We start from the raw sequence: 26,071 nt of genomic DNA, 5'->3' as shown, positions 1-26,071 counted from the left end.
AGTGAATTTCTTTAGTATTAACCTTCCTTCTATCAGTACTGCAAGTGAAAATATGGAATTTACATATGATGTGCCTGACTGACACTTGCCAGAAAAGGGAAGATGACAAAACCAAGGCAAAAATTGAATCTTATTTATTTAATCCAATAAGTTAAGATGACATGATTGCTTCCACTATACTTTATAATTCCTCCCGTCATCAAGTTCAAAATTACACTTCAGCAACAACCTTTTGGAATCTCTGGTTCTAGTATAACCCTTGATGCCGCAAAGCATGGCATTGATAAAACTGTTGTATTGCCTCAGTTTGCCCCTTTAGGGTCCCCCTCTTTTTAAGGACTGCTGTCAAGAAAAAAGACAAGCGTGTCAAAGTCATAATACAGTTTGATCTGAGCTTTGCTGATTGGTCTTGATATTTTTGTTGTCTTATAAATGTGTTTGGATTGAATGATTTTTTTCCCTTTTAATTTATTTCATTTAGCTTTTGAGTGCCACTCAAAAGAGAGGTTGGCTATCAATTCCAGTAAATGCAGAAACACACCCACTTGCCTTTAATTTTTTTCTAAAAAATCAACTTCCCACTCTAGATTATGAGTGTAAGCAAAAGAATCCCAACAAATGCTGTTAACGTGCACAGGGATTGGAAACCTTGTACATCTGTGTTGTAAAGTATATAGCCAAACGGTCTTTTTAAATCTGAAACTGCCAATTGAATTCTGATTTCATCTACCCACTCAAAATATCCTCCATGCCTTAATGCTCTAAATTTCACCTCATTGATAATACATAGGAGACATTTGGAAATATGTTTCCCCTCACTCTCTCAGTTTAGGATCCCTTTCCTTTTATGGATTATATTCTGGACAGCCTTTTTGACCTCAGCATTCCGGATTGTGTATATGAAAGGATTCAGCATTGGGGTAAGGGTGGTGTTCAAGACTGCCACGGTCCTTGTCAAGCGGGATGAGGACTGGACGTTGGGCCTCACGTACATGAAGACAAGAGCCCCATATAATATGGACACCACAAGCAGGTGAGATGTGCAGGTGGAGAAGGCCTTCTTCCGCCCTACAGCAGAGGGAATGCGCAGGATGGTGGCAACGATGAAAATGTAGGACACAATCATGGGGAACAAGGTCATAATAATAATTGAAAAGGCAGTCAACAGTGTAAAATGTTCAAAAAGTTGGGTATCAGCACAGACAAGGCTCAGAAGAGGACCAATATCACAGAAGAAATGGTCACTAATATTGGACCTACAGAATGGAAAAGTCCAAACAATAAAATAATAAAAAAAGATAAGCAGAAATGCAGCATACCAGGTGGCCATAGACATTTGAATGCACACATGCTTGGACATGATGATTGGATACTGAAGGGGCCTGCAGATGGCCAGATAGCGATCAAAGGCCATGGCTGTGAGGATGAAGAGTTCCGTACTGCCAAAGATGAAATGGAGAAATCCTTGGGCCAGGCAGCAGTGGAAACAAATGGTGGTTTTGGTTTCTACAAGTGTCTGTAGAAATTTGGGTACAACAGTTGAGGTATAGCAGATCTCCAGGAAAGCAAGGTTGCTCAGGAAGATGTACATTGGGGTCTGAAGTCTTGGCTCAATGGCTACAATGATGAGGATGAATCCATTCCCAAAGATGGTTACAAGGTACATGAATAGACCCAGCACAAAGAAGACTCTGTGAAGATCATAGAGAAAAGGAATTCCCAGGAGGATAAATTCAGTCACTCCTGACATATTCCTAGCCTCCATCATTGCAAAATTGTCAATGATTTGTCTTGCATATGTCTTGAAAGTGACTGTTAAACAAAGTCATAACATCTACACATTTAAACTAAATAGGTACTGCATTTTATTATTAATTTTTTAAACTCATACATCTTTTAATATCAGTCAAATATCTTAGAAGCAAAATCAAAGAGAGACCAAGGTATTATGCAAAAAGTCACTATGATAAGGCCAAAATTCAGTTGCCTCACATATGATATTTCCCTCTTTGGATTGTTATTTCAGACGTTACACTGGCCATCTTCTTCCTTCCTGAAATAAAAAGAAGAGCATATGTAAGGAAGAAAAATTCGTACTGAATGAAGGAGGGTGGGATATTTTCTGAGTGTTGCAATACTTCTTGGGATACGGCATTAATATCTAAAATCTCAGACAGGAATAGTGTTTACATGCTCAGATTATGATGATTAAAGCAGCAAAAAGAGTCAAAGAGGATACTCATGGAAATTGTAATATACTTCTTATATTAATTTTATCTAAATAATCAGGGAATTTTTTACCAACACCAGTATCATTCTTTGAATCTGGAAAGGACTACTAACCCTAACCGTTGCAAATTCTCGGTTCTTTATGGGTGCCAATCAGATCAAAGATATTCAGATAAAATTGTCCAGTCTCCATGCTCATGAATTTATTTATTTATTTATTTATTTATTTATTTATTTATTTATTGCATTAACAATTGTAGATGCTTTTACTATTTGGGGGTTGCAGAAAATTCATAACCTCCTAAGCCCCCCCCCCCAAAAAAAAGATGAATTCCTTTAAAGGATCTAAAGACTTGGGAGTTTCTATGGTCACAAGAGAACAGGATGTTGAATGGTCAGGTCTACCATCAGGCAGATTCTCTACTGGGATGGCATGTCAGCGAAAGGACAACCAATTTTAGTGATTTCAATTGTCATTGCTGTTTTTTGACTGCCAGTAATGGTGACTGGAATTGCCTGGAAACAGTGCTTGGGCATTCTGAAACCTGACTTATGTAGGGGGAATTAATTTTAGCTCCAAGTAGATTAGTTTCTAAGCATAGCCTCTACAAGCAAATATCCTGGTCTCACATTGCTCTTAGCAGAAAAGGAAAAAAAAAAAAAAAAAATAAGGAGAAGGGGAGGAAGGAGGGAGGAGAGGAGAGGAGAAAATGATTTGAACAGCAGAGGAGAAGAAGAGTTCATAGGGCTGTGCAGGGCTAAAAGTCAAAAATGAAAAGGTAGTTTGGAGCATCTTTTGGGGCTCTGAGTGTTGCACTTGCTTCCCTGGCTTTAAAGCAGCTGTTTCCTTCTCTGGAATCATGGTGTTGCCCTCCATGACTCTCATGAGATCCAAGGAAAAACCTACTTGATTGAAAGAGTGGCAGTCAGGTGTCTTTTGCTCCAAATCCAAAGCATTCCTAAAAAAAGTGATCTGCTCAAATCTTTCAGACGCTGCAGATAGTAGCCCATGTTAAGTTACAAAGAGTAACTATGTTCTCTCCCTTTAGAGGGGTATTCTTAAAAAGGACAAACATGGGTTTCGTTATTGGTCATGCTACATCTATCAAATAAGCCAGCCAATTCCAAATTGTAGGCTCCTCCAGTGCTGGAGCAGCCGGGATTCTTCTCTCTTTCTGTCTCTCAGACCGTCACTCCCACAACTGCTGCAATGAACATGCCTATGGAATTCCTGTCCTTCCCTGGCTAGATTTGGGGTCTGACCAGGTTCTTGTTGTGGGAGAAAGGGAAGGAGGGAGGGCTATGAATGTTGCTGGGAGTTTCTGAACAAAAGTAGTGGGATGCAAATCATATAAATGAATGAATGAATGAATGAATGAATGAATGAATGAATGAATGAATGAATGAATGAATATCCTTACCTGAAACCTCTCAGATCTATTCACCCTCAACTGCCATAACACATGCTATACTTCAAAAGAGATGTGGAGAAGATGCCTTTTAAGATGCACAACCCCATTTACAACTTTTTGGTGACAACACGTTTGTGCATGAGGTCATTTGAATTATCATCATGAGAAAAGCTTCCATCATGTCACTGCTTGAACAGAAGGCAACTTCTCCTCTTCTCATGAATACAAACAGCTTCCATCTACAGCTATGAAAGAAGGTGCCAACCTCTTACTTCTTATGGCTCTTCTTCTGAAAAGCACATGTATTATGGGCAGCTTCTCTAGCATGAAGAACTAACCTAGGGAGACTAGCTACCTGTTTAAAGAGCTTGGGATGCACAAATCAAGGCTGATGGCCACCACTGGTCCTGGAAATTCTTCTGTACCCTGGCATGTTTTTCAAGCCCAGTGTAATCTGGAACCCTAAAACTCGTTATAACTTATGGCTTATCACATGCATCCTACATTATCGACCTGTCTATCCCTACCTACCTACCTACCTACCTACCTACCTACCTACCATCTATCTATCTATCTATCTATCTATCTATCTATCTATCTATCTATCTATCTATCTATCAGCATATGGATACTTTGTGAGCATTTAACTTTCTACCTTTAAAGATTTTCCTCTCCAAGTAAAGAAAAAATGATCTTTTCTCCCAGACATTGCAGGTATTGGTAAGGGTCCATTTGAAGTCTAAAAATGATTTTGCCCAAACCCAAAATTACCATGTGTGTAAAGAGCTTACAATCCATGTCAGACAAAGAATCTCCTTTCTTACCCTTCTTGCATGCATCAAACATGTTCTGGAGATAATTTTAACAAAGAAAGGTTCTACATGTAACTCCCTTTAGTAAGAGAGAAGAGCTTGAAGATTTTTTTTTTTTTTTACTCGTGATTTCTTTACAGTTCCTCAGGGATACTGTAACTTACGTAATAGTTTTCCTCATGCCAACTAGAAGTTTGTGTGTAGATTTCTTCAGAGAACAACTTTCAAATAATGGAAATGGCTCATCTGAAAAAATCCATGGTCAGGCTGAGAAATATGGAATGATCATTAGGATGGGCAGATTAATTAGAAGCTCTTCCTTTTGGAGGTGACTCTTCTAGCTCACCAAACCTCTCAAGTGAGAGTTTCAATAAGGCTCAGTGATTTTTTTGGATGTAAAGATGATGCTGGAGACTGGTGGTTGGGGGATCATGACAGCATTGTATTATCTATGTTTCGAGTTAAAAGGACCTTTTAACAAGTGAGATGGGTAGGGAGACTTGTGGAGATCAGTGCAATTGTTCATCCATGCTATGGTGTCATAATAGTCAAATGGAAATAAATTGTGCTACTTAAGGCAAGTAAGTCACTCCTTCCCCCAAATCTGAATTGTTAAGGAAAACACACTGCCCACTTCCCCAAAGAAACTTTTAGACACAAGAATATTGGTTAAGACAGGAAGGAGAGGAAGCCAAGCCACTAGAAGATAACATCTTGAGAAAATAGCCATGGATAGCAAGTTTTATTCAAAGAACACAGCTTTTGTCTAACTAAATCAACCACTGTATCTTTTTATTGTAATTTTATTAAAAATCAAAATTAAAAAGAGAAAAACTAATGCAAATTAAAAAATAAAAGAATAAAAAGAAAAAGTAGAAAGTGCAAAAAAGAAAAAATAGAAAGAAAAATAGAAAAGAAAGAAAAAGTAAGAATACAGTAAAGAAAAAGAAATATATAAAAAAATTACTTCTCCCTTCATCACAAGTATAAACAATTTTATCACCTTCTCTTAAAATACAATGAATGATCGTTTCTCCCATAGCCCATGTCTTATCTATAAACAAATCCATTGAAAAAAATTCAGTCCTGATCAGCAAAATCCATTAAGGGTTACCAGAGATGACGACATATCTATTTTAACCTTGATCAAATAGACCAACTTTATATTCCTTCCTTTTAACAATCTTGATCTTTAGTCCCTTCAAATGATGTCCTAGATTTTGATTTCTTTCCATTTTTCTTCATCCCTTCTCACAAAATACTTCAAAGCTTTAACAAATCTATTTTGTAAATCCCGTATACGAAAGTTATCCAGGTCACTCTTTTCATTTGTTATTGGTATATCCCTTTTAATTATTAAGACATCAGCTAGTTTCTTTTGTATATCCAGTGTAGCATCTTCTTCCATATCATTCTTGCAGCCTGTCATTTTTATATCTACTTTCAGAACACTTTCAGAGTGGTTTGGAGAAGAATTATAAAGAGCCGCTCTACTCAACTTTAATTTATTATAATTTATAATTATATTATTAATTAATAACTTTAATAAACTTTAATTTATTGAAACACAGATGCTGCCACACCAAGCCAATACATTGCAGTTGTATCCAATTACCTGGATGTTATTATTTGCATAATTTTATATAGATGGGTTGCATCCTTGCCCCTTTCTACATTAGCTGCTGCTGCCTCCGGTACTGTAATAAAAGGTTTGTGCTCCAGTGAAAGCGTCTGTGTGATTCTTATTATTCAAGAACTGTTTGGAGATTGTTCTCGTACACAATGTATTACCTATCCATGTTGTGATCGAACAAAACCCAGAGAAAAGGACACAGTTCCTACATTTCTTTTATGACATCAAGGATGTTTTAGCTAATAGTCTGGTAAATAATTTATATATTAACCTAACCCAAAGGCCTGGCTATTGAAACACAAAGAGAATTAGCAGAGAATCAGGGTGTGCTCTTGAACTGCAAGTGTAAATGTTAAGATGAAATGAAAGATTTCATTCCTTTAAAAGCTGCTCTCAGGGACATAAGTGGAGGGGGATCAGAGAAGATGGAAGCCATGACTGTGCGATTGAAGTCCCACCCCTTTTAACCTCTTTCACACATGTAACACACAAAAAGGGGCAGGGGTTTGATCATATGGTTCCAGCTGCTACCTGGCTTTTTGACCCTTTCTTCAGATACCCTTAGCTGACCCCAAGTTTTTATTTGTTTTGTTTTTGAATGATAGAATGAAATTTATTATCTCAGGAAACTAATTGTACACATCTATCTTGTTGTCTTATGGGATTAGTATGAATTAGTACCATTAATACTAATGGTTGTATAAAACCACAATAAATTGCCATTTCAGTTCCTTTTTAAAAAGAATTTCTTAGAGAACCAGCATCCATCTGATTGTTTTCCCTAGAGCTGCCTTGAATTCACTGTTCCGGATTGTGTAAATGAAAGGATTTAACATGGGTATGAAACTTGTCCTCACAAGAGATATGACTTTATTGAGTTGGGGATCGCCACGTGTTGAAGGCCTCAAGTACATAAACATGTCTGCTGTGTAGAAGATGATTAGAACAGTGAGGTGGGAGGCACAGGTGAAAAAGGCTTTGGACCGTCCAGTGGAAGACGAGATTCGAATGATAGCAGTTACAATATACATGTATGATATCAGGGAAAGACCAAAGGACCCCCACATGAAAGTGACACCATAGATGAGACCAATTAGCTCTATCAGATTTGTATTAGCACAGGCCAATTTCAGAAGAGGTCCGACATCACAAAAGAAGTGGTCAATGATGTTGTCTTTGCAATAAGGAAATGTCCATATCACTACAGCCTGAGAAAAGACAATGATGAACCCACAGGTCCAAGCCACCAAAGCTAAATGAAGACTGAATTGATTGGTCATAACCATTTTATAGATTAGAGGTTTGCAAATGGCCATGTAGCGATCAAAAGACATGATTGTGAGCATAAGGAATTCAACCGCTCCCATTGTAAACATAGTGGTAACCTGTGCCATGCAACAGCGAAAACAGATGGTATTTTTGCCCAAGATGATATTCATCAGCATTTTGGGGACTTCTGCTGATGTAGAGCAGATCTCAGCAATGGAGAAGTTGAGGAGGAAGAAGTACATTGGTGTATGGAGCTTGGGTTCTATGGTAACAACAAAGATGATTAAACTGTGCCCCAGAAGTGATAGAAGATACATCAGTAGAACTATGGAATAAAACAGCATTGTCAGTCCATGGAATTGTGGAAATCCCACCAGAATAAACTCTCTGATCAAAGTTGCATTGTCCATCTTCTTCTTTCCTGTAATAAAAAGATGACAATATGTAAGGAGAAAAATATCTGTCTGAATCAAGGAGGATGGGCAATTTTCCAGTGTTGCATAACTATTTGGTACACAGGACTAGTATCTGAAATTTCAGATGGGAATACTTTTTAGAAACTCAAAATATTATCTTTCAACTTCCAAAATATGTTGTAAAAAGTATACTTGTACAACTGGTAATTTACCTCTTATATTAATTTTATCTAAATAATCAGGCAACCTTTACCAATGCCGTGCCTTTCATAGAATCTGGCAGGTGCTATTGCAAATCTCGGCAATTGTCTCCATCGTCTATGGGTATCAATCAGATCAAAGAAAATGGATTTAAAATTCTCCAGTCTCCATGCACTTGGGATTTGCTTTATGTGCAAAAGGATAAATGTTTGTAATATTTTTGGGGGAAAGGAAGTCAAAATATCTTCAGCCTGCTCATTAAGATATCATGCATATATTTATAGGGTCTAAAGATTTGGGAGCTTCTACTGTCACGAGAAAATAGGATGTTTAATGTCCAACTCTACCACTGAACAGCTTCTCTGTTGGAACTAGAGGTCAGGGGCATTGAAATTGACTTCCTAGTAGCTTAGCTGCTCAACTTAGTTCTAGTAGCAAATTTCTTGGTCTCATCCTGCTGTTACAAGAAACAGAGAAGGAGTGGAGGCAGAGAGGACAGGAGAATGGGATCCGAGCAGCAGAGGAGAAGGTGAATTGATAGGGCTGTGCAAGGCTTCAGACGCAAAAATGACAAAGTGGTTTGGAGCATCCTTTGGGGCTCTGAATGTTGTTCCTGCTTCCCTGGACTCAAAGCTACTGCTTCCTTTTCTGGGATCATGGCCTTTCCTTTCACAACTCTCATGTGATCCCAGGAAATGACCTACTTGATTGAAAGAGTGGCAGAGAGACGTTTCCTTTGTTTTGTGCTCCAAATCTAAAGCAGTGATAAAAGATTAGAGTCTGCTCAAATCTTTAACAGGTGGCAGATGGTAACCCATGTTATGTTTTCAAAGAGTAACTACTTCTTCTAGCTTTACAGGGATGTTCTTAAAGGAGGACAAGTGTGGAAACATGCTCTCCACTCCCTTTATTGATCTGTGGTGCTACATGCATGAAATATATCTAAGTAAAACATTTGCCAGCCAATTCAAATCTTAGGCTCCTCAGAAGATGGAGGATGTGGGATTCTAGTGCACATATTCACATAAGCTCAACAGGAGAAAGAACACTCCGAATTCAGCATTTAGGATTTTCAAAATAATATTTAGCAGCTGCAACAATGAATGCTAATCGACTGACCCTTCAATTTTGGTTCATTCTAAAGTTATGAATTGAAGATGGCTTATGTAAAGGTGTTACTTTTAACACATTAGAGAGGAGGGAGATTTGAATAGCTCTATGTTAATGATCGTGTCATTTTGGAATAGCTGATGAGAGATCTATTTAAACTCTCTCCAGGTCCTAGTCCATTTTTAGATACAAAAGCTAAGTTGATGATTTGGGGCCTGTCAAGGTTATTGTTGTGGGAAAAAGTGGAAGGAAGGAGATATGGAAAAATGTATGTTGCTTTGAGTTTCCGAACAAAAGTAGAATATAAAGCAGATCAATAATTAGATGATTTTATCTGATGTCTCTTGGATCTAGTGACCAAATTCATGCTGGACTTCAAAAAAAAAGGTGTAAAAGATTTTTCCTGCCTTTTCTGATGTTCACCCAGTTTACAAATTCTTCATGACAACAAGGTTGTGAATGAAGTCATATTAATTACCATCTTGAGAACAGGTCCCATAATCTCATTGCATGAGCAGGAGGCAACCTCTCCTCCACTGCATGAGCACAGACAGTTTCTATATACAATATGGGAGAAGGTGGCAACCTTTTGCTTCTTACGTTTCTCACTCTGAATGCCCCAGGCCAGTGACAGATGGCTTATCTAGCAAGAAGAATTAATCTTGGGAGATAAGCTGCTTTTCTTAGAAACTAGGGATGCAAAATGCAAGGCTGCTGGACCATCAATGGTCCTGGATCAATCTTGTATGTACCCTATAAACCTTCGGAAACCTCCCATTCTCAACATTTTAAGACAAGAGAAAAGAAACTTTTCATTACCTTCACAGGAATTTTACTTCACTGTGCTTAACTTAACTCAAATAAATCAGAGTTAGTTTTGGCTCTGTCCCATCCATAACTTTGTATCAACATATCCATGATGGGAGTTTGGCTCCTGGCATGCCTTTCAAGACCATATGTAATCTGGAGTCCCAAAACTTGGTATGCCTTCTGGCTATCATTTTAAGAGTATTACCTACATTCTACAATATCAATATATCGTATCATATCATATCATATCATATCATATCATATCATATCATATCATATCATATCATATCATATCTCACATCATGTAATATCCTATCTATCTATCTATCTATCTATCTATCTATCTATCTATCTATCTATCTATCTATCCCCAAAAATAATTTTCTCACATACATCACATTGCACATATTGATAAGGGTTACAGACATTAGTCATGGTTATGAAAAACAGTTCCAGTCCATATCAAATAGGGAATCTCTGCTCCTACCTTCTTAGCCACCTCTAGACATGATCTGGAGACTATATTAACACAGAAAGCCTCTACATATAACTCTGTTTAGTAACAGAAAATACCTGGAAGATTTTTTTTCCCTCATGTGATCTCCTTACAGTTCCTCAGGGATACGGCAACTGATGTAAAAATTTCCTTCATGCCAATTAATAATTCATGAACAGGTGTTTTAAAAGAACAAATTTCAAATAATGGAAATGGGTCATCTGAAGAAAATTGATGGTCAAGTGGAGAAATATGGATTGGTGATTGGGATGGAAAGACTAATTAGTAGCTTTTGCTCTCAGAGGTAACTGTGGGACAATCAACCTTTCAGGTATGACTTAGTGAGGAAGGAAGGAAGGAAGGAAGGAAGGAAGGAAGGAAGGAAGGAAGGAAGGAAGGAAGGAAGGAAGGAAGGAAGGAAGGAAGGAAGTTATAGAAGTTATAGAGAACTTGGAATAGAGAGGTGCATAGCAGAAGAATGAGATTAATATATTTTCTTAGAGAAATAACCCTAACCCTAACCCTAACCTCAGTTGATCTCAGAAAATGTTTACCTATGTTTGCTGTAAAAATCTCTTTTTGTTCCCAAAAATAAATACGAAGTTCTTCACGAAAGTTCTTAAAACAAAAAAACAAAAGAAAACAAAAAAAGAAAGAATCAAACTTTGGAAAATGAAATAAATTGAAACCTTTCTTAGTGAATTTCTATAGTATTAACCTTCCTTCTATCAGTACTGGAAGTGAAAATATGGAATTTATATATGATGTCCCTAAGTGACACTTTCCAGAAAAGGGAAGATGACAGACCCAGGACAAAAAGTGAATCTTATTTATTTCATCCAATCAGCTAACATGACATGATTGTTTCCACTATACTTTATAATTCCTCCCTTCATCAAGTTCAGCTATACCTTTTTGGGTCCGTTGGTTCTAGTATAACCCTTGATGCCGCAAAGCATGGCATTGATAAAACTGTTGTATTGCCTCAGTTTCCCCCTTTAGGGTCCCCCTCTTTTTAAGGACTGCTGTCAAGAAGAAAGACAAGCATGTCAAAGTCATAATAGAGTTTGATCTGAGCTTTGCTGCTTGGACTTGATATTTTTGTTGCCTTATAAATATACTTGGATTGATTTTTTTTTCTTTTATTTGATTTGATTTAGCTTTTGAGTGCCATTCAAAAAGAGAGGTGGGGTATTAATTCCAGTAAATGCAGAAACACACCCACTTGCCTTTAATTTTTTTCTAAAAAATCAATTTCCTACTCTAGATTATGAGTATAAGCAAAAGAATCAGAACAAAAGCTGTTAACATACACAGCGTTTGTAAACCTTGTGCATCTGTACTGCAAAGTATATAGTCAAATGGTCTTTTAAAATCTGAAACTGCCAATTACATTCTGATTGCATCTACCCACTCAAAATATCATCCATGCCTCAGCGCTCTAAATTTCACCTCATTGATAATACATAGAAGTTTGGAAGTATTTTTCCCCTCACTCTCTCAGTTTAGGATCCCTTTCCTTTTATGCATTATATTCTGGACAGCCTTTTTGACCTCAGTGTTCCGGATTGTGTATATGAAAGGATTCAGCATTGGGGTTAGGGTGGTGTTCAAGACTGCCACGGTCCTTGTCAAGCGGGATGAGGACTGGACGTTGGGCCTCACGTACATGAAGACAAGAGCCCCATATAATATGGACACCACAAGCAGGTGAGATGTGCAGGTGGAGAAGGCCTTCTTCCGCCCTACAGCAGAGGGAAAGCACAGGATGGTGGCAACAATGAAAATGTCGGACACAATCATGGGGAACAACATCATAATAATAATTGAAAAGGCAGTCAACAGTGTAAAATGTTCAAAAAGTTGGGTATCAGCACAGACAAGACTCAAAAGAGGACCAGTATCACAGAAGAAATGGTCAATAATATTGGACCTGGATGGAAAAGTCCAAACAATAAAATAATAAAAAAAGATAAGCAGAAATGCAGCATACCAGGTGGCCATAGACATTTGAATGCACACATGCTTGGACATGATGATTGGATACTGAAGGGGCCTGCAGATGGCCAGATAGCAGTCAAAGGCCATGGCTGTGAGGATGAAGAGTTCCGTACTGCCAAAGATGAAATGGAGAAATCCTTGGGCCAGGCAGCAGTGGAAACAAATGGTGGTTTTGGTTTCTACAAGTGTCTGTAGCAATTTGGGTACAACAGTTGAGGTATAGCAGATCTCCAGGAAAGCAAGGTTGCTCAGGAAGATATACATCGGGGTCTGAAGTCTTGGCTCAATGGCTACAATGAGGAGGATGAATCCATTCCCAAAGATGGTTACAAGGTACATGAATAGACCCAGCACAAAGAAGACTCTGTGAAGATCATAGAGAAAAGGAATTCCCAGGAGGATAAATTCAGTCACTCTGGACATATTCCTAGCCCCCATCATTGCAAAATTGTCAATGATTTGTCTTGTGTATGTCTTGAAAGTGACTGTTTTACAATGTCATAACATCTACAAATTTAAATTAAATTGGTAATGCATTTTTTTTAAGGTCACACATCTTTTAATATCAGTCAAATGCCTTAGAAGAAAAATCAAAGAAAGCCCCAGGTATTATGCAAAAAGTCACTATGATTAAGCCAGAATTGAAAAGCAAAGAAAATCAGCAGAGAATCAGGGTGTCCTCTTGAATTGCAAGTGTATACGTTAAGATGAAATGAAGGATTTCATTCTTTTAAAATCTGCTCTCAGGGACATTAGAGGAAAGGGATCAGAGAAGATGGAACCCATTACTGTGTGATTGAAATCCCACCCCTTTTGAACTTTTTTACACATGTAATACACAAAAAGGGGTAGGGAGTTGATCATGTGGTTCCAACTGCTACTTGGTTTTTTTACCCTTCCTGCGGATACCCTTAGCTGACCCCAAGTTTTTATTTCGTTTTGTTTCGTTTCGTTTCGCTTCGCTTCGCTTCGCTTCGCTTCGCTTCGCTTCGTTTCGTTTCGTTTCGTTCTGTTTTGTTTTGTTTTGTTTTTTGTTTGAATGTTAGAATGAGATTTATTATCTCAGGAAACTCATTGTACATCACATGTGTCTTGTAGTCTTACGGGTTAATACTAATGGTTTTATAAAACCACAATAAATCACCATTTCAGTTCCTTTTTAAAAAAGAATTTCAAAGTCTTAGAGAACCAGCATCGATCTGGTTATTTTTCTTAGAGCTGTCTTGAATTCACTGTTCCGGATTGTGTAAATGAAAGGATTTAACATGGGAATGAAACTTGTGCGCACAAGAGATATGACTTTATTGAGTCGGGGATCGCCATGTGTTGAAGGCCTCAAGTACATAAACATGTCTGCTGTGTAGAAGATGATTAGAACGGTGAGGTGGGAGGCACAGGTGAAAAAGGCTTTGGACCGTCCAGTGGCAGAAGAAATTCGAATGATAGCAGCTATAATGTACATGTATGATATCAGGGAAAGACCAAAGGACCCCCACATGAAAGTGGCTCCATAGATGAGACCAATTAGCTCTATCAGATTTGTATTAGCACAGGCCAATTTCAGAAGAGGTCCGACATCACAAAAAAAGTGGTTGATGATGTTGTCTTTGCAATAAGGAAATGTCCATATCACTACAGCCTGAGAAAAGACAATGATGAACCCACAGGTCCAAGCCACCAAAGCTAAGTGAAGGCTGCGTTGATTGGTCATGATAATTTTATAAAGTAAAGGTTTGCAAATGGCCACATAGCGATCAAAAGACATGATTGTGAGTATAAGGAATTCAATTGCTCCCATTGTGAAGACAGTGAAAAATTGTGCCATGCAACATGCAAAGCAGATGGTATTTTTGCCCAAGATGATATTCATCAGCATTTTGGGGACTTCTGCTGATGTAGAGCAGATCTCAGCAATGGAGAAGTTGAGGAGGAAGTAGTACATTGGCATATGGAGCTTGGGTTCTATGATAACAACAAAGATGATTAAACTGTGCCCCAGAAGTGATAGAAGATACATCAGTAGAACTATGGAATAAAACAGCATTGTCAGTCCATGGAATTGTGGAAATCCCACCAGAATAAACTCTCTGATCAAAGTTGCATTGTCCATCTTCTTCTTTCCTGTAATAAAAAGAAGACAATATGTAAGGAGAAAAATATCTGTCTGAATCAAGGAGGGTGGGCAATTTTCCAGTGTTGCATAACTATTTGGTACACAGGATTAATATCTGAAATTTCAGATGGGACTACTTTTTACAAGCTCAAAATATTATCTTTCAATTTCCAAAATATGTTGTAAAAACTGTACTCGTACAATTGGTAATTTGCTTGTTATATTAATTTTAACTAAATAATGAGACCACCTTTACCAACACCATGCCTTTAATAGAATCTGGCAGGTGCTATTGCAAATCTTGGCAACTGTCTCCATCTTCTGTGGGCATCCATCAGATCAAAGAAAATGGAAATAAAATTCTCCAGTCTCCATGTTCTTGGGATTTGCTGTATGTGCAAAATGATAGATGTCTGTAATAACTTTTGGTGGAAAAAAGTCAAAACATCTTCAGCCTGCCCATTAAGAAATCATGCATACCTTCCAAGGGTCTAAAGACTTGGGAGGTTTTAGTGTTACAAGAGAAAAGGATGTTTATTGACCACCTCAACCATCAAACCACTTCTCTATTGGGACTAGATATCAGGGGCATTGAAATTGAGTTCCAAGTAGCTTAGCTGTTCAACTTAGCTTCTAATATCAAATTTCTTGGTCTCATCCTGCTGTTGTAAGTATCAGAGAAAGAATGGAGAGAGAGAAGAGAGGAGAGGAGAAGAGAGGAGAATGTGATTGGAGGAGCAGAGGAGAAGATCAAATCATAAGGCTGTGCAGTGCTGCAGTCCCAAAAATGACAAGGTGGTTTGGAGCATCTTTTGGGGCTCTGAATGTTGTACTTGCTTCCCTGGATTCAAAACAGCTGTTTCCTTTTCTGGGATCATGGCATTGCCCTTTCCAACTCCCATGTGATCCCAGGAAAAGATCTACTTGATTGAATGAGTGACAGAGAGAGGTTTCCTTTGTTTTGAGCTCCAAATTTAAGCAGTGCTGAAAGATTAGTCTGCTCAAATCTTTAACAGGTTGAAGATAGAAACCCATGCTGATGAACAAGAATGAGGCACCCCCCAAATTTATTTATTTTATTTATTTATATTTTAAGTTTAGATACTGCCCATCTCCCGAAAAAGTGATTGATTAATTCATCTCACGAAAAATTGCTAACGTTCATAAGGATGCTTATAGAAATAAGAAAATGATAGAAATTGGAAACTTGAGGGCAAGTTAGAAAAGCGGTGCAAAAGTTAAGCTTGTTGAAGGTAACCCCAAATATATCATAGGATAAGACAAAAGGCTAGTAGACAGGGAACATGAAATGGGAAGCTTTGCTTGGAATCAATGCTAGTAGACAGCAGCTACTGTCGCAATATGGTAAATATAGATTAGTAGAGGCATTAGAAATGTTTATATAATCTTAAATATGTCAAATATTGCTGATCATTGTAAAATATTATATAAGAAATAGCAGAAACAGCAGTTAGAGATCATCATCTAAGGGAAAGGTCAAACCATGACCACAGTGAGTTAGGTTTGTGGTCAAAGAACTATAAAGGACCACTGAAAAACAGGGTGGTTACACCAGCTTTGAGAGAGATCTTGTGCCCTTTCTCTGCATAGAATAAAGTTTCACTTCAATCTCCACCTCAGTGTATTTCTTTGGGTGTTTAGCACACCATGACCAAACCCAGATTTGGGCTGGGACAACAATGTTAAGTTTTCAAAGAGTAACTACTTCCCCTAGCTTTACAAGGATGTTCTTAAAGGAGGACAAGTGTGGAAACATGCTCTCCACTCCCTTTCCTTTATTGATCTGTAGTGCTACATGCATGAAATATACCTAGCTCAAACATTTGCCAGCCAATTCAATTCTTAGGCTCCTCAGAAGATGGAGGATGTGGGATTCTAGTGCACATATACACATAAGCTCAACAGAAGAAAGATCACTCCGAATTCAGCACATCAGATTTTCAAAATAATATTTAGCAGCTGCAAACAATGCATGCTAATTGACTGACCCTTCAATTTTGGTTCATTCTAAAGTTATGAATTGAAGGTGGCTTATGTAAAGGTGTTACTTTTTACACACTACAGAGCAGGGAGATTTGAATAGCTCTATGTTAATGATAGTGAATTTTTGGAATAGATGAAGAGAGATCTATTTAAACTCTCTCCAGATCCTAGTCCAAGTTTAGCTACAAATGCTTAGTTGATGATTTCGGGCCTGTCAAGGTGGTTGTTGAGGGAAAAAGTGGAAGGAAGGAGATATGGAAAAATGTATATTGCGTTGGGTTTCTGAACAAAAAAGTAGAATACAAACTAGATAAATAACTAGATGGATTTACCTGATGTCTATCAGATCTATGAGTTTTCATGCTAAACTTCAAAAAAAGTGTAAAATATTTTTCCTGCTTTTTCTGATCTTCACCCAGTTTACAAATTCTTCATGACAACAAGGTTGTGAATGAGGTCATATTAATTACCATCATGAGGACAGATCCAATAAGCTCATTGCTTGAGCAGGAGGCAACCTCTCCTCCACTGCTTGAGCACAAAGAGCTTCTAGATACAATATGGGAGAAGGTGGCAACCTTTTGCTTCCTACAGTTCTCACTCTGAAATGCCCCAGGCCAGTGACAGATGGCGTCTCTAGGAAGAAGAATTAATTAGTTGCTTTTCTTAGAAGCTAGGGATGCAAAATTCAAGGCTGCTGGGCCCTCAGTGGTCCTCGATAAATCTTGTATGTACCCTTTAAACCTTCTGAAAACTCCCATTCTCAACATTATAATCCAAGAGAAAAGAAACTTTTCATTACCTTCACAGGAATTTTACTTCACTGTGCTGAACTTACCTCAAATAAATCAGAGTTAGTTTTGGCTCTACCCAATCCATATCTTTGTATCAACATATCCATGACTGGAGCTTGGCTCCTGGCATGCCTTTCAAGACCATATGGAGTCCCAAAACTTGGTTTGCCTTCTGGCTATCATTTTAAGAGTATTACCTACATTCTACAATATCTATATATCATATCATATCATATCATATCATATCATATCATATCATATCATATCATATCATATCATATCTCACATCATGAAATATCCTATCTATCTATCTATCTATCTATCTATCTATCTATCTATCTATCTATCCCCAAAAATAATTTTCTCACATAAATCACATTGCACATATTGATAAGGGTCACAGACATTAGTCATGGTTATGAAAAACAGTTCCAGTCCATATCAAATAGGGAATCTCTGCTCCTACCTTCTTAGCCACCTCTAGACATGATCTGGAGACTATATTAACACAGAAAGCCTCTACATATAACTCTGTTTAGTAACAGAAACTGCCTTGAAGATTTTTTTTCCCTCATGTCATCTCCTTACAGTTCCTCAGGGATACGGCAACTGATGTAAAAATTTCCTTCATGCCAATTAATAATTCATGAACAGGTGTTTTAAAAGAACAAATTTCAAATAATGGAAATGGGTCATCTGAAGAAAATTGATGGTCAAGTGGAGAAATATGGATTGGTGATTGGGATGGAAAGACTAATTAGTAGCTTTTGCTCTCAGAGGTAACTGTGGGACAATCAACCTTTCAGGTATGACTTAGTGAGGAAGGAAGGAAGGAAGGAAGGAAGGAAGGAAGGAAGGAAGGAAGGAAGGAAGGAAGGAAGGAAGGAAGGAAGGAAGGAAGGAAGGAAGGAAGGACAATTCTATAGAGAACTTGGAATAGACAGGTGCATAGCAGAGGAATGAGATTAATATATTTTCTTAGAGAAATAACCCTAACCCTAACCCTAACCTCAGTTGATCTCAGAAAATGTTTACCTATGTTTGCTGTAAAAATCTCTTTTTTTCCCAAAAGTCTTCACAAAAGTTCTTAAAATAAAATAAAATAAAATAAAACAAAACAAAACAAAACAAAACAAAACAAAACAAAGAAAGAAAGAAAGAAAGAAAGAAAGAAAGAAAGAAAGAAAGAAAGAAAGAAAGAAAGAAAGAAAGAAAGAAAGAAAGAAAGAAAGAAAGAAAGAAAGAAAGAAAGAAAGAAAGAAAGAAAGAATCAAGCTTTGGAAAATGAAATAAATTGAAGTCTTTCTTAGCAAATTTCTTTAGTATTAACCTTCCTTCTATCAGTACTGGAAGTGAAAATATGGAATTTATATATGATGTCCCTAAGTGACACTTTCCAGAAAAGGGAAGATGACAGTAAACCAGGACAAAAAGTGAATCTTATTTATTTCATCCAATCAGTTAACATGACATGATTGTTTCCACTATACTTTATAATTCCTCCCTTCATCAAGTTCAGCTATAACTTTTTGGATCCGTTGGTTCTAGTATAACCCTTGATGCCGCAAAGCATGGCATTGATAAAACTGTTGTATTGCCTCAGTTTCCCCCTTTAGGGTCCCCCTCTTTTTAAGGACTGCTGTCAAGAAGAAAGACAAGCATGTCAAAGTCATAATAGAGTTTGATCTGAGCTTTGCTGCTTGGTCTTGATATACTTGGATTGAATTTTTTTTCTTTTAATTGATTTGATTTAGCTTTTGAGTGCCATTCAAAAAGAGAGGTGGGGTATTACTTCCAATAAATGCAGGAAAAAAAACCCATTTTCCTTTTAAAAAATGTTAACTACCTACTCTAGATTATGAGTATCAGCAAAAGAATTACAATAAATGCATCTGTGGGATTGGAAACCTTGTGCATCTGTGTTGTAAAGTATATAGCCAAACGGTCTTTTTAAATCTGAAACTGCCAATTGAATTCTGATTTCATCTACCCACTCAAAATATCATCCATGCCTTGATGCTCTAAATTTCACCTCATTGATAATACATAGGAGAAGTTTGGAAGTATTTTTCCCCTCACTCTCTCAGTTTAGGATCCCCTTTCTTTTATGGATTATATTCTGGACAGCCTTTTTGACCTCAGTGTTCCGGATTGTGTATATGAAAGGATTCAGCATTGGGGTAAGGGTGGTGTTCAAGACTGCCACAGTCCTTGTCAAGCGGGATGAGGACTGGACGTTGGGCCTCACGTACATGAAGACAAGAGCCCCATATAATATGGACACCACAAGCAGGTGAGATGTGCAGGTGGAGAAGGCCTTCTTCTGCCCTACAGTAGAGGGAATGCGCAGGATGGTGGCAATGATGAATATGTAGGACACAATCATAAGGAGCAAGGTCATAATAACAATTAAAAAGGCAGTCAACAGTCTGAGAGATTCAATGAGATAGGTATCACCACAGACAAGACTCAAAAGAGGACCAATATCACAGAAGAAATGGTCAATTATATTGGGTCCACAGAATGGCAACGTCCAAACAATACAATAATGAAAAAAGATAACCACAAATGCAGCATACCAGGTGGCCAGAGACATTTGAATGCACACATGCTTGGACATGATGATTGGATACTGAAGGGGCCTGCAGATGGCCAGATAGCGGTCAAGGGCCATGGCTGTGAGGATAAAGAGTTCCGTACTGCCAAAGATGAAATGGAGAAATCCTTGGGCCAGGCAGCAGTGGAAACAAATGGTGGTTTTGGTTTCTACAAGTGTCTGTAGCAATTTGGGTACAACAGTTGAGGTATAGCAGATCTCCAGGAAAGCAAGGTTGCTCAGGAAGATGTACATCGGGGTCTGAAGTCTTGGCTCAATGGCTACAATGAGGAGGATGAATCCATTCCCAAAGATGGTTACAAGGTACATGAATAGACCTACCACAAAGAAGACTTTGTGAAGATCATAGAGAAAAGGAATTCCCAGGAGGATAAATTCAGTCACTCTGGACATATTCCTAGCCTCCATCATTGCAAAATTGTCAATGATTTGTCTTGTGTATGTCTTGAAAGTGACTGTTAAACAAAGTCATAAAATCTACACATTTAAACTAAATAGGTACTGCGTTTTATTTTATTTTTTAAACTCACACATCTTTTAATATCAGTCAAATGTCTTAGAAGCAAAATCAAAGAAAGCCTCAGGTATTATGCAAAAAGTCACTATGATAAGGCCAAAATTCAGTTGCCTCACATATGATATTTCCCTGTTTGGATTGTTATTTCAGACGTTACACTGGCCATCTTCTTCCTTCCTGAAATAAAAAGAAAAGCATATGTAAGGAGAAAAATTTCATACTGAAGGAAGGAGGATGGGCTATTTTTTGAGTGTTGCAATACTTCCTGGGATATAGGATTGATATCTAAAATCTCAGACAGGAATAGTGTTTACATGCTCAGATTATGATGATTAAAGCAGCAAAACGAGTCAAAGAGGATACTCATGGAAATTGTAATATACATCTTATATTAATTTTATCTAAATAATCAGGCAACATTTTACTAACACCAGTACAATTTTTTGAATCTGGAAAGGATTACTATGAACCATTGCAAATTCTCAGTTCTTTGTGGGTGGGAATCAGATCAAATATATTCAGATACAATTGTCCAGTCTCCATGCTTATGAATGAATGAATGATTGGATTTATTTATTTATTTATTTATTGCATAAAAAGTGTAGATGCTTTTACTATTTTGAGGTTGGGGAAAATTCAAAACCTCCTAAGCCCCCCCCCTTAAAAAAAAAGATGGATTCCTTTATAGGATCTAAAGATTGGGAGTTTCTGCAGTCATAAGAAACAGGATTTTGAATGGCCAGGTCTACCATCAGGCAGATTCTCTACTGGGATGGCATGTCAGCGAAAGGACAACCAATTTTAGTGATTTAAAAACAGCAGTCATTGCTGTTTTTTGACTGCCAGGGATAGTGACTGGAATTGCCTGGAAACAGGGCTTGGGCATTCTGAAACCTGACTTATGTAGGGGGAATTAATTTTAGCTCCTAGTAGATTAGCTTCTAAGCTTAGCCTCTACAAGCAAATATCTTGGTCTCATCTTGCTGTTGGGGGTGGGGGGAAGGAGAAGGGGAGGAAGGAGAGAGTGGAGGAGAAAGTGATTTGAGCAGCAGAGGAGAAGAAGAGTTCATAGGGCTGTGCATGGCTAAGAGTAAAAATTGAAAAGGTGGTTTGGAGCATCTTTTGGGGCTCTGAGTGTTGCATTTGCTTCCCTGGCCTTAATGCAGCTGTTTCCTTCTCTGGGATCGTGGTGTTGCCCTCCATGACACTCATGAGATCCAAGGAGAAACCTATTTGATTTAAGGAGTGGCAATCAGGGGTTTCCTTTGTTTTTTGCTCCAACTCCAAAGCATTCTTAAAAAATGATCTGCTCAAATCTTTAAGAGCTTACAGACAGTACCCATGTTAAGTTTTCAGAGGGTAACTCAGTTCTCTTACTTTACAGGGATATTCTTAAAAATGAACAAGCATGGATTTATTTCTAAGTCATGCTACATCTATCAAAGAAGGCAGCTAATTCCAAATCATAGGCTCCTCCAATGATGCAGCAGGCGGGACTCTCCTCTCTGACTCTCACTCCCCGAACTACTGAAATGAGTGTGCCTATGGAATTCCTTTTCCTCCCTGGCTAGACCCCGGAAAGGGATCTCTGTGGTAGGATTTAGGGCAGTATTGTCCAAACATGGCCACTTTAAGATGAGTGGACTTCAACTCCCAGAATTCCCCAGCCACCCATGCTGGCTGGGAAATTCTGGGCGTTGAAGTCCACTCATCTTAAAGTGGCCAAATTTGGACAACACTGATTTAGGGAAACAATGCAATGTCTTTTTTGCCCTTGTCAATTCTACGCCCTAAATCCCAAGCAAATTCCAGGTTTCGTCAGAAGTGACACCATTTTCCTGTCCTGCACTTGAGATGTTAAATTACATTCCACCGTGTCAATTTCCATAGACCAAGGTTTTATGTATTAGCGTGATAGACATAAGTTCGACAGGAGGAAGAACACTTGTAATCCTGCACTAATTTGATACAGAGATTGGCTTATGTTGAAATTACAACGGCATTTATGCATATTAAACAGGCATATCTATGAAATGGATGTCACTTTGTCTAATGTATAAAATCCCTTCCAACTGAATTCAGCATTTGGGATTTGCAAAACAGTTTTTAGCAGCTGCAAACAATTCATGCTAATAAACTGAGCGCTTCTGGGGGGCATAGATAAGTTATGAATGGTTTCTGTAAAGATGTGACTTTTTACACACTGCATAGCAGGGATACTTTAATAGTTCTCTCTTCATCTAATTTTTTTTTGGATTAGATTTTGAGAAGTCTCTTTAAATATCTCTTGAAAAATTCAGTGGTGTTGCTCACTTTATTCTTCTAATAATGCTGGAGAGGCAGTCTGGAGCGGTGATTAAGGTGTTAGACTGACACAAGAAAGGTCAAGGTCCTAGTCCACATTTAGCCGAGAAGCTCTGGGACAAGGTTCTTGTGGTGGGAGAAGGGGAGGAGGGAGGGTTATGAATGGTGCTGGGAGTTTCTGAATGAAAAAGTAGGACACAAATCATATAAATCAATAAATGACCTTACCTGAAGCGTCTCAGATTTATTAGCCTTCAATTGCCATAACTCATGCTGAACTTCAAAAGAGATGGGTGAAAAATGCCTTTTAAGATGTATACCTCAGTTTACAATTTTCTTTGTGAGAACGAGGTTGTGAATGAGGTGATTTTAACTATCATGAGAAAAGCTCCCGTTGTTTCCCTATCTATCTATAATCTCTCTCTCTCTCTCTCTAACTCTATCTCTCTATCTCTCTATCTCTCATCTATTGTCAGCATATGAATACTTTTTGAGCATTTAAATTTCTACATTTAAAGATTTTGCTTTCCAAACTCCAAAAAAAAAAAGTGATCTTTTCTGACAGTTATTACAGAGATTGATAAGGGTCCATCTGAAGTCAAAAAATGATTTCACCCAACCCAGAATTACCGTGTCTGGGAAAGACCTTCCAATCCATATCAGATAGAGAATCTCCTTTCCTACCCTTCCAGCAAGCATCAAGCATTTTAACAGAGAAAGGCCCTACATATAACTCTGTTCAGTGAGAAAGAGTAACTGGTATATTTTTTTTCCCTTACAGTTCCTCAGGGAACTGTTTCCCTTACAGTTTCCCTCATGCCAATTAGTAGTGCAGTAGTTCCATTATCTTCCAACAATGGAAATGGGCCATCTGAAAAAATCCATGGTCCACCTGAGAAATATGGATTGATCTTGGGATGGACAGATTAATTAGAAACTCTTCCTTTTGGAGGTGACTCTGTCTAGCTCTCCAAACCTCTCAAGTGGGAATTTTGATAAGGCTGAGATTGGATAAGGCCTTTGGGCTAATCAATAAACTTTTATTTGATTTGATTTGATGTGATTTGATAAGGCTATTTCTGTATATAAAGATAATGCTGGAGACTGGTGGTTGGGGGATCATGACAGCAATCCATTTTCTTTCTTGGAATTAAAAGGACCTTTTGAAAAATGAGATGGGCAGGGAATCTAGTAGAGGTCAGTGCAATTGTCCATCCATCCTATGGTGTCATAGTATTCAATAAACTGCTAAGTCAGTAAGTCCCCCAAAAGCTGAATTTGTAAGGAAAACACACTGCCCACTTCCCCAAAGAAACTGTTAGGCACAGGAATATTGGTTAGGATAAGAAGGAGAGGAAGCCAAGCAACTAGATGATAAGTTCTTGAGAATATAACACATGAACAGCAAGTTTTATTCAAAGAACACAGCTTTTGTCTAACTAAACGAACCATTGAATCTGAAGTGCGACCTTCAATACAGCATTATCCTTATTTATTAAAGCACAGATGCTGCTACAGCAGACCAATACTTTACTACTGTACCCAAATACATGTCAGTTTTATATGCATAATTTTATAGAGATGGGTTGCATCCTTGCCCCTTTCTACGTTAGCTGCTGCTGCCTCCGGTACTGTAATAAAAGGTTTGTGCTCCAGTGAAAGTGTCTGTGTGATTCTTATTGTTCAAGAACTGTTTGGAGGTAGTTCTCGTACACAATGTATTACCTATCCATGTTGTGATCGAGCAAAACCCAGAGAAAAGGACACAGTTCCTACATTTCTTTTAGGACATCAAGGATGTTTTAGCTAATAGTCTGGTAAATAATTAATATAGTAACCTAACCCAGAGGCCTGGCTGTTGAAAAACAGAGAGAATCAGCAGAGAATCAGGGTGTGCCCCTGAATTCCAAGTGTAAATGTTAAGATGAAATGAAAGATTTCATTCTTTTAAAAGCTGCTCTCAGGGACATAAGTGGAGGGGGATCAGAGAAGATGGAGCCCATCATGGTGCGATTGAAGTCCCACCCCTTTTAACCTCTTTCACACATGTAACACACAAAAAGGGGCAGGGGCTTGATCATATGGTACCAACTGCTAGCTGGGTTTTTTTACCCTTTCTGCAGAAACCCTTAGCTGACCCCAAGTTTTTATTTGTTTTGTTTTTGAATGATAGAATGAGATTTATTATCTCAGGAAACTAATTGTACATCACACCTGTCTTGTTTGCATACAGATTAATACTAAGGATTGTATAAAACCACAATAATTCCCCATTTCAGTTCCTAGAGAACCAGTGTCCATCTCATTGTTTTCCCTAGAGCTGTCTTGAATTCCCTGTTCCGGATTGTGTAGATGAAAGGAGTTAACATGGGAACGAAACTTATGTTTATCAGAGATACCACTTTATTGAGTTGTGTGTCGCCCTGGGTTGAAGGCCTCATGTACATAAACATAACTGCTGTGTAGAAGATGATTAGAACGGTAAGGTGGGAGGCACAGGTGAAAAAGGCTTTGGACCGTCCAGTGGCAGACGAGATTCGAATGATAGCAACTACAATATACATGTATGATATCAGGGAGAAACCCAAGGACCCCCACATGATAGTGACACCATAAATGAGAACAATTAGCTCTATCAGTTGCGTATCAGCACAGGCCAATTTCAGAAGAGGTCCGACATCACAAAAGAAGTGGTCAATGATGTTGTCTTTGCAATAAGGAAATGTCCATATCACTACAGCCTGAGAAAAGACGATGATGAACCCACAGCTCCAAGCCACCAAAGCTAAGTGAAGGCTGAGCTGATTAGTCATGACCATTTTATAGACTAAAGGTTTGCAAATGGCCACGTAGCGATCAAAAGACATGATTGTGAGTATAAGGAATTCAACTGCTCCCATTGCAAAGACAGTGAAAACCTGTGCCATGCAACATGGAAAACAGATGGTGTTTTTGCCCAAGACGATATTCATCAGCATTTTGGGGACTTGTGTTGATGTGAAACAGATCTCAGCAATGGAGAAATTGAGGAGGAAGAAGTACATTGGCGTATGGAGCTTGGGTTCCATGATAACAACAAAGATGATTAAACTGTGCCCCAGAAGTGATAGCAGATACATCAGCAGAACCATGGTAAAAAACAGCATTGTCAGTTCATGGAATTGTGGAAGTCCCACCAGAATAAACTCTCTGACCAAAGTCACATTGGCCATCTTCTTTTTTCCTGTAATAAAAAAAAGACAGTATGTAAGGAGAAAAATACCTTGCTGAATCAAGGAGGGTGGGCTAATTTTGAGGGTCACATAGCTTTTTGATACACAGGATTAATACCTG

The 26,071-nt window shown here is 38.1% G+C and overlaps 5 protein-coding genes across 5 annotated transcripts; all 5 read right to left on the bottom strand.

Annotated features, from left to right (window-relative positions):
* Nucleotides 1-823: 823 nt before the first annotated feature.
* On the bottom strand, nucleotides 824-1,750 carry LOC148215196 (olfactory receptor 6X1-like). The gene has a single exon (XM_088143875.1). It carries the CDS (start codon nucleotides 1,748-1,750, stop codon nucleotides 824-826), a length of 927 nt encoding a protein of 308 aa, XP_088000001.1.
* A 10,138-nt stretch (nucleotides 1,751-11,888) lies between these two features.
* LOC103055585 (olfactory receptor 6X1-like) lies at nucleotides 11,889-12,812 on the bottom strand. The gene has a single exon (XM_088143874.1). The coding sequence runs from the start codon at nucleotides 12,810-12,812 to the stop codon at nucleotides 11,889-11,891; it is 924 nt and encodes a 307-aa protein (XP_088000000.1).
* Nucleotides 12,813-13,569: 757 nt separating this feature from the next.
* Nucleotides 13,570-14,406, bottom strand: LOC103055349 (olfactory receptor 6X1-like). Its single transcript, XM_007444599.2, has one exon. The coding sequence runs from the start codon at nucleotides 14,404-14,406 to the stop codon at nucleotides 13,570-13,572; it is 837 nt and encodes a 278-aa protein (XP_007444661.2).
* A 4,977-nt stretch (nucleotides 14,407-19,383) lies between these two features.
* LOC148215195 (olfactory receptor 6X1-like) lies at nucleotides 19,384-20,310 on the bottom strand. The gene has a single exon (XM_088143873.1). The coding sequence runs from the start codon at nucleotides 20,308-20,310 to the stop codon at nucleotides 19,384-19,386; it is 927 nt and encodes a 308-aa protein (XP_087999999.1).
* A 4,710-nt stretch (nucleotides 20,311-25,020) lies between these two features.
* LOC148215194 (olfactory receptor 6X1-like) lies at nucleotides 25,021-25,869 on the bottom strand. Its single transcript, XM_088143872.1, has one exon. The coding sequence runs from the start codon at nucleotides 25,867-25,869 to the stop codon at nucleotides 25,021-25,023; it is 849 nt and encodes a 282-aa protein (XP_087999998.1).
* Between the last annotated feature and the right edge of the window lie 202 nt (nucleotides 25,870-26,071).

This window comes from Python bivittatus, unplaced genomic scaffold (assembly GCF_059951505.1).
Source record: "Python bivittatus isolate LINGU-HERP-01145 unplaced genomic scaffold, Pbiv_v1 ctg000430_np1212, whole genome shotgun sequence".
Taxonomy (NCBI): Eukaryota; Metazoa; Chordata; class Lepidosauria; order Squamata; family Pythonidae; genus Python; species Python bivittatus.
Note: the sequence above shows the minus strand (reverse complement) of the source record. Positions and strands in the feature narration are given on the sequence as shown.

What these genes read in the sequence shown, in the direction of transcription:
- LOC148215196 (XM_088143875.1), bottom strand. Translation starts at nt 1,750, where the DNA reads ATGTCAGGAGTGACTGAATTTATCCTCCTGGGAATTCCTTTTCTCTAT.
- LOC103055585 (XM_088143874.1), bottom strand. Translation starts at nt 12,812, where the DNA reads ATGTCCAGAGTGACTGAATTTATCCTCCTGGGAATTCCTTTTCTCTAT.
- LOC103055349 (XM_007444599.2), bottom strand. Translation starts at nt 14,406, where the DNA reads ATGTATCTTCTATCACTTCTGGGGCACAGTTTAATCATCTTTGTTGTT.
- LOC148215195 (XM_088143873.1), bottom strand. Translation starts at nt 20,310, where the DNA reads ATGTCCAGAGTGACTGAATTTATCCTCCTGGGAATTCCTTTTCTCTAT.
- LOC148215194 (XM_088143872.1), bottom strand. Translation starts at nt 25,869, where the DNA reads ATGGTTCTGCTGATGTATCTGCTATCACTTCTGGGGCACAGTTTAATC.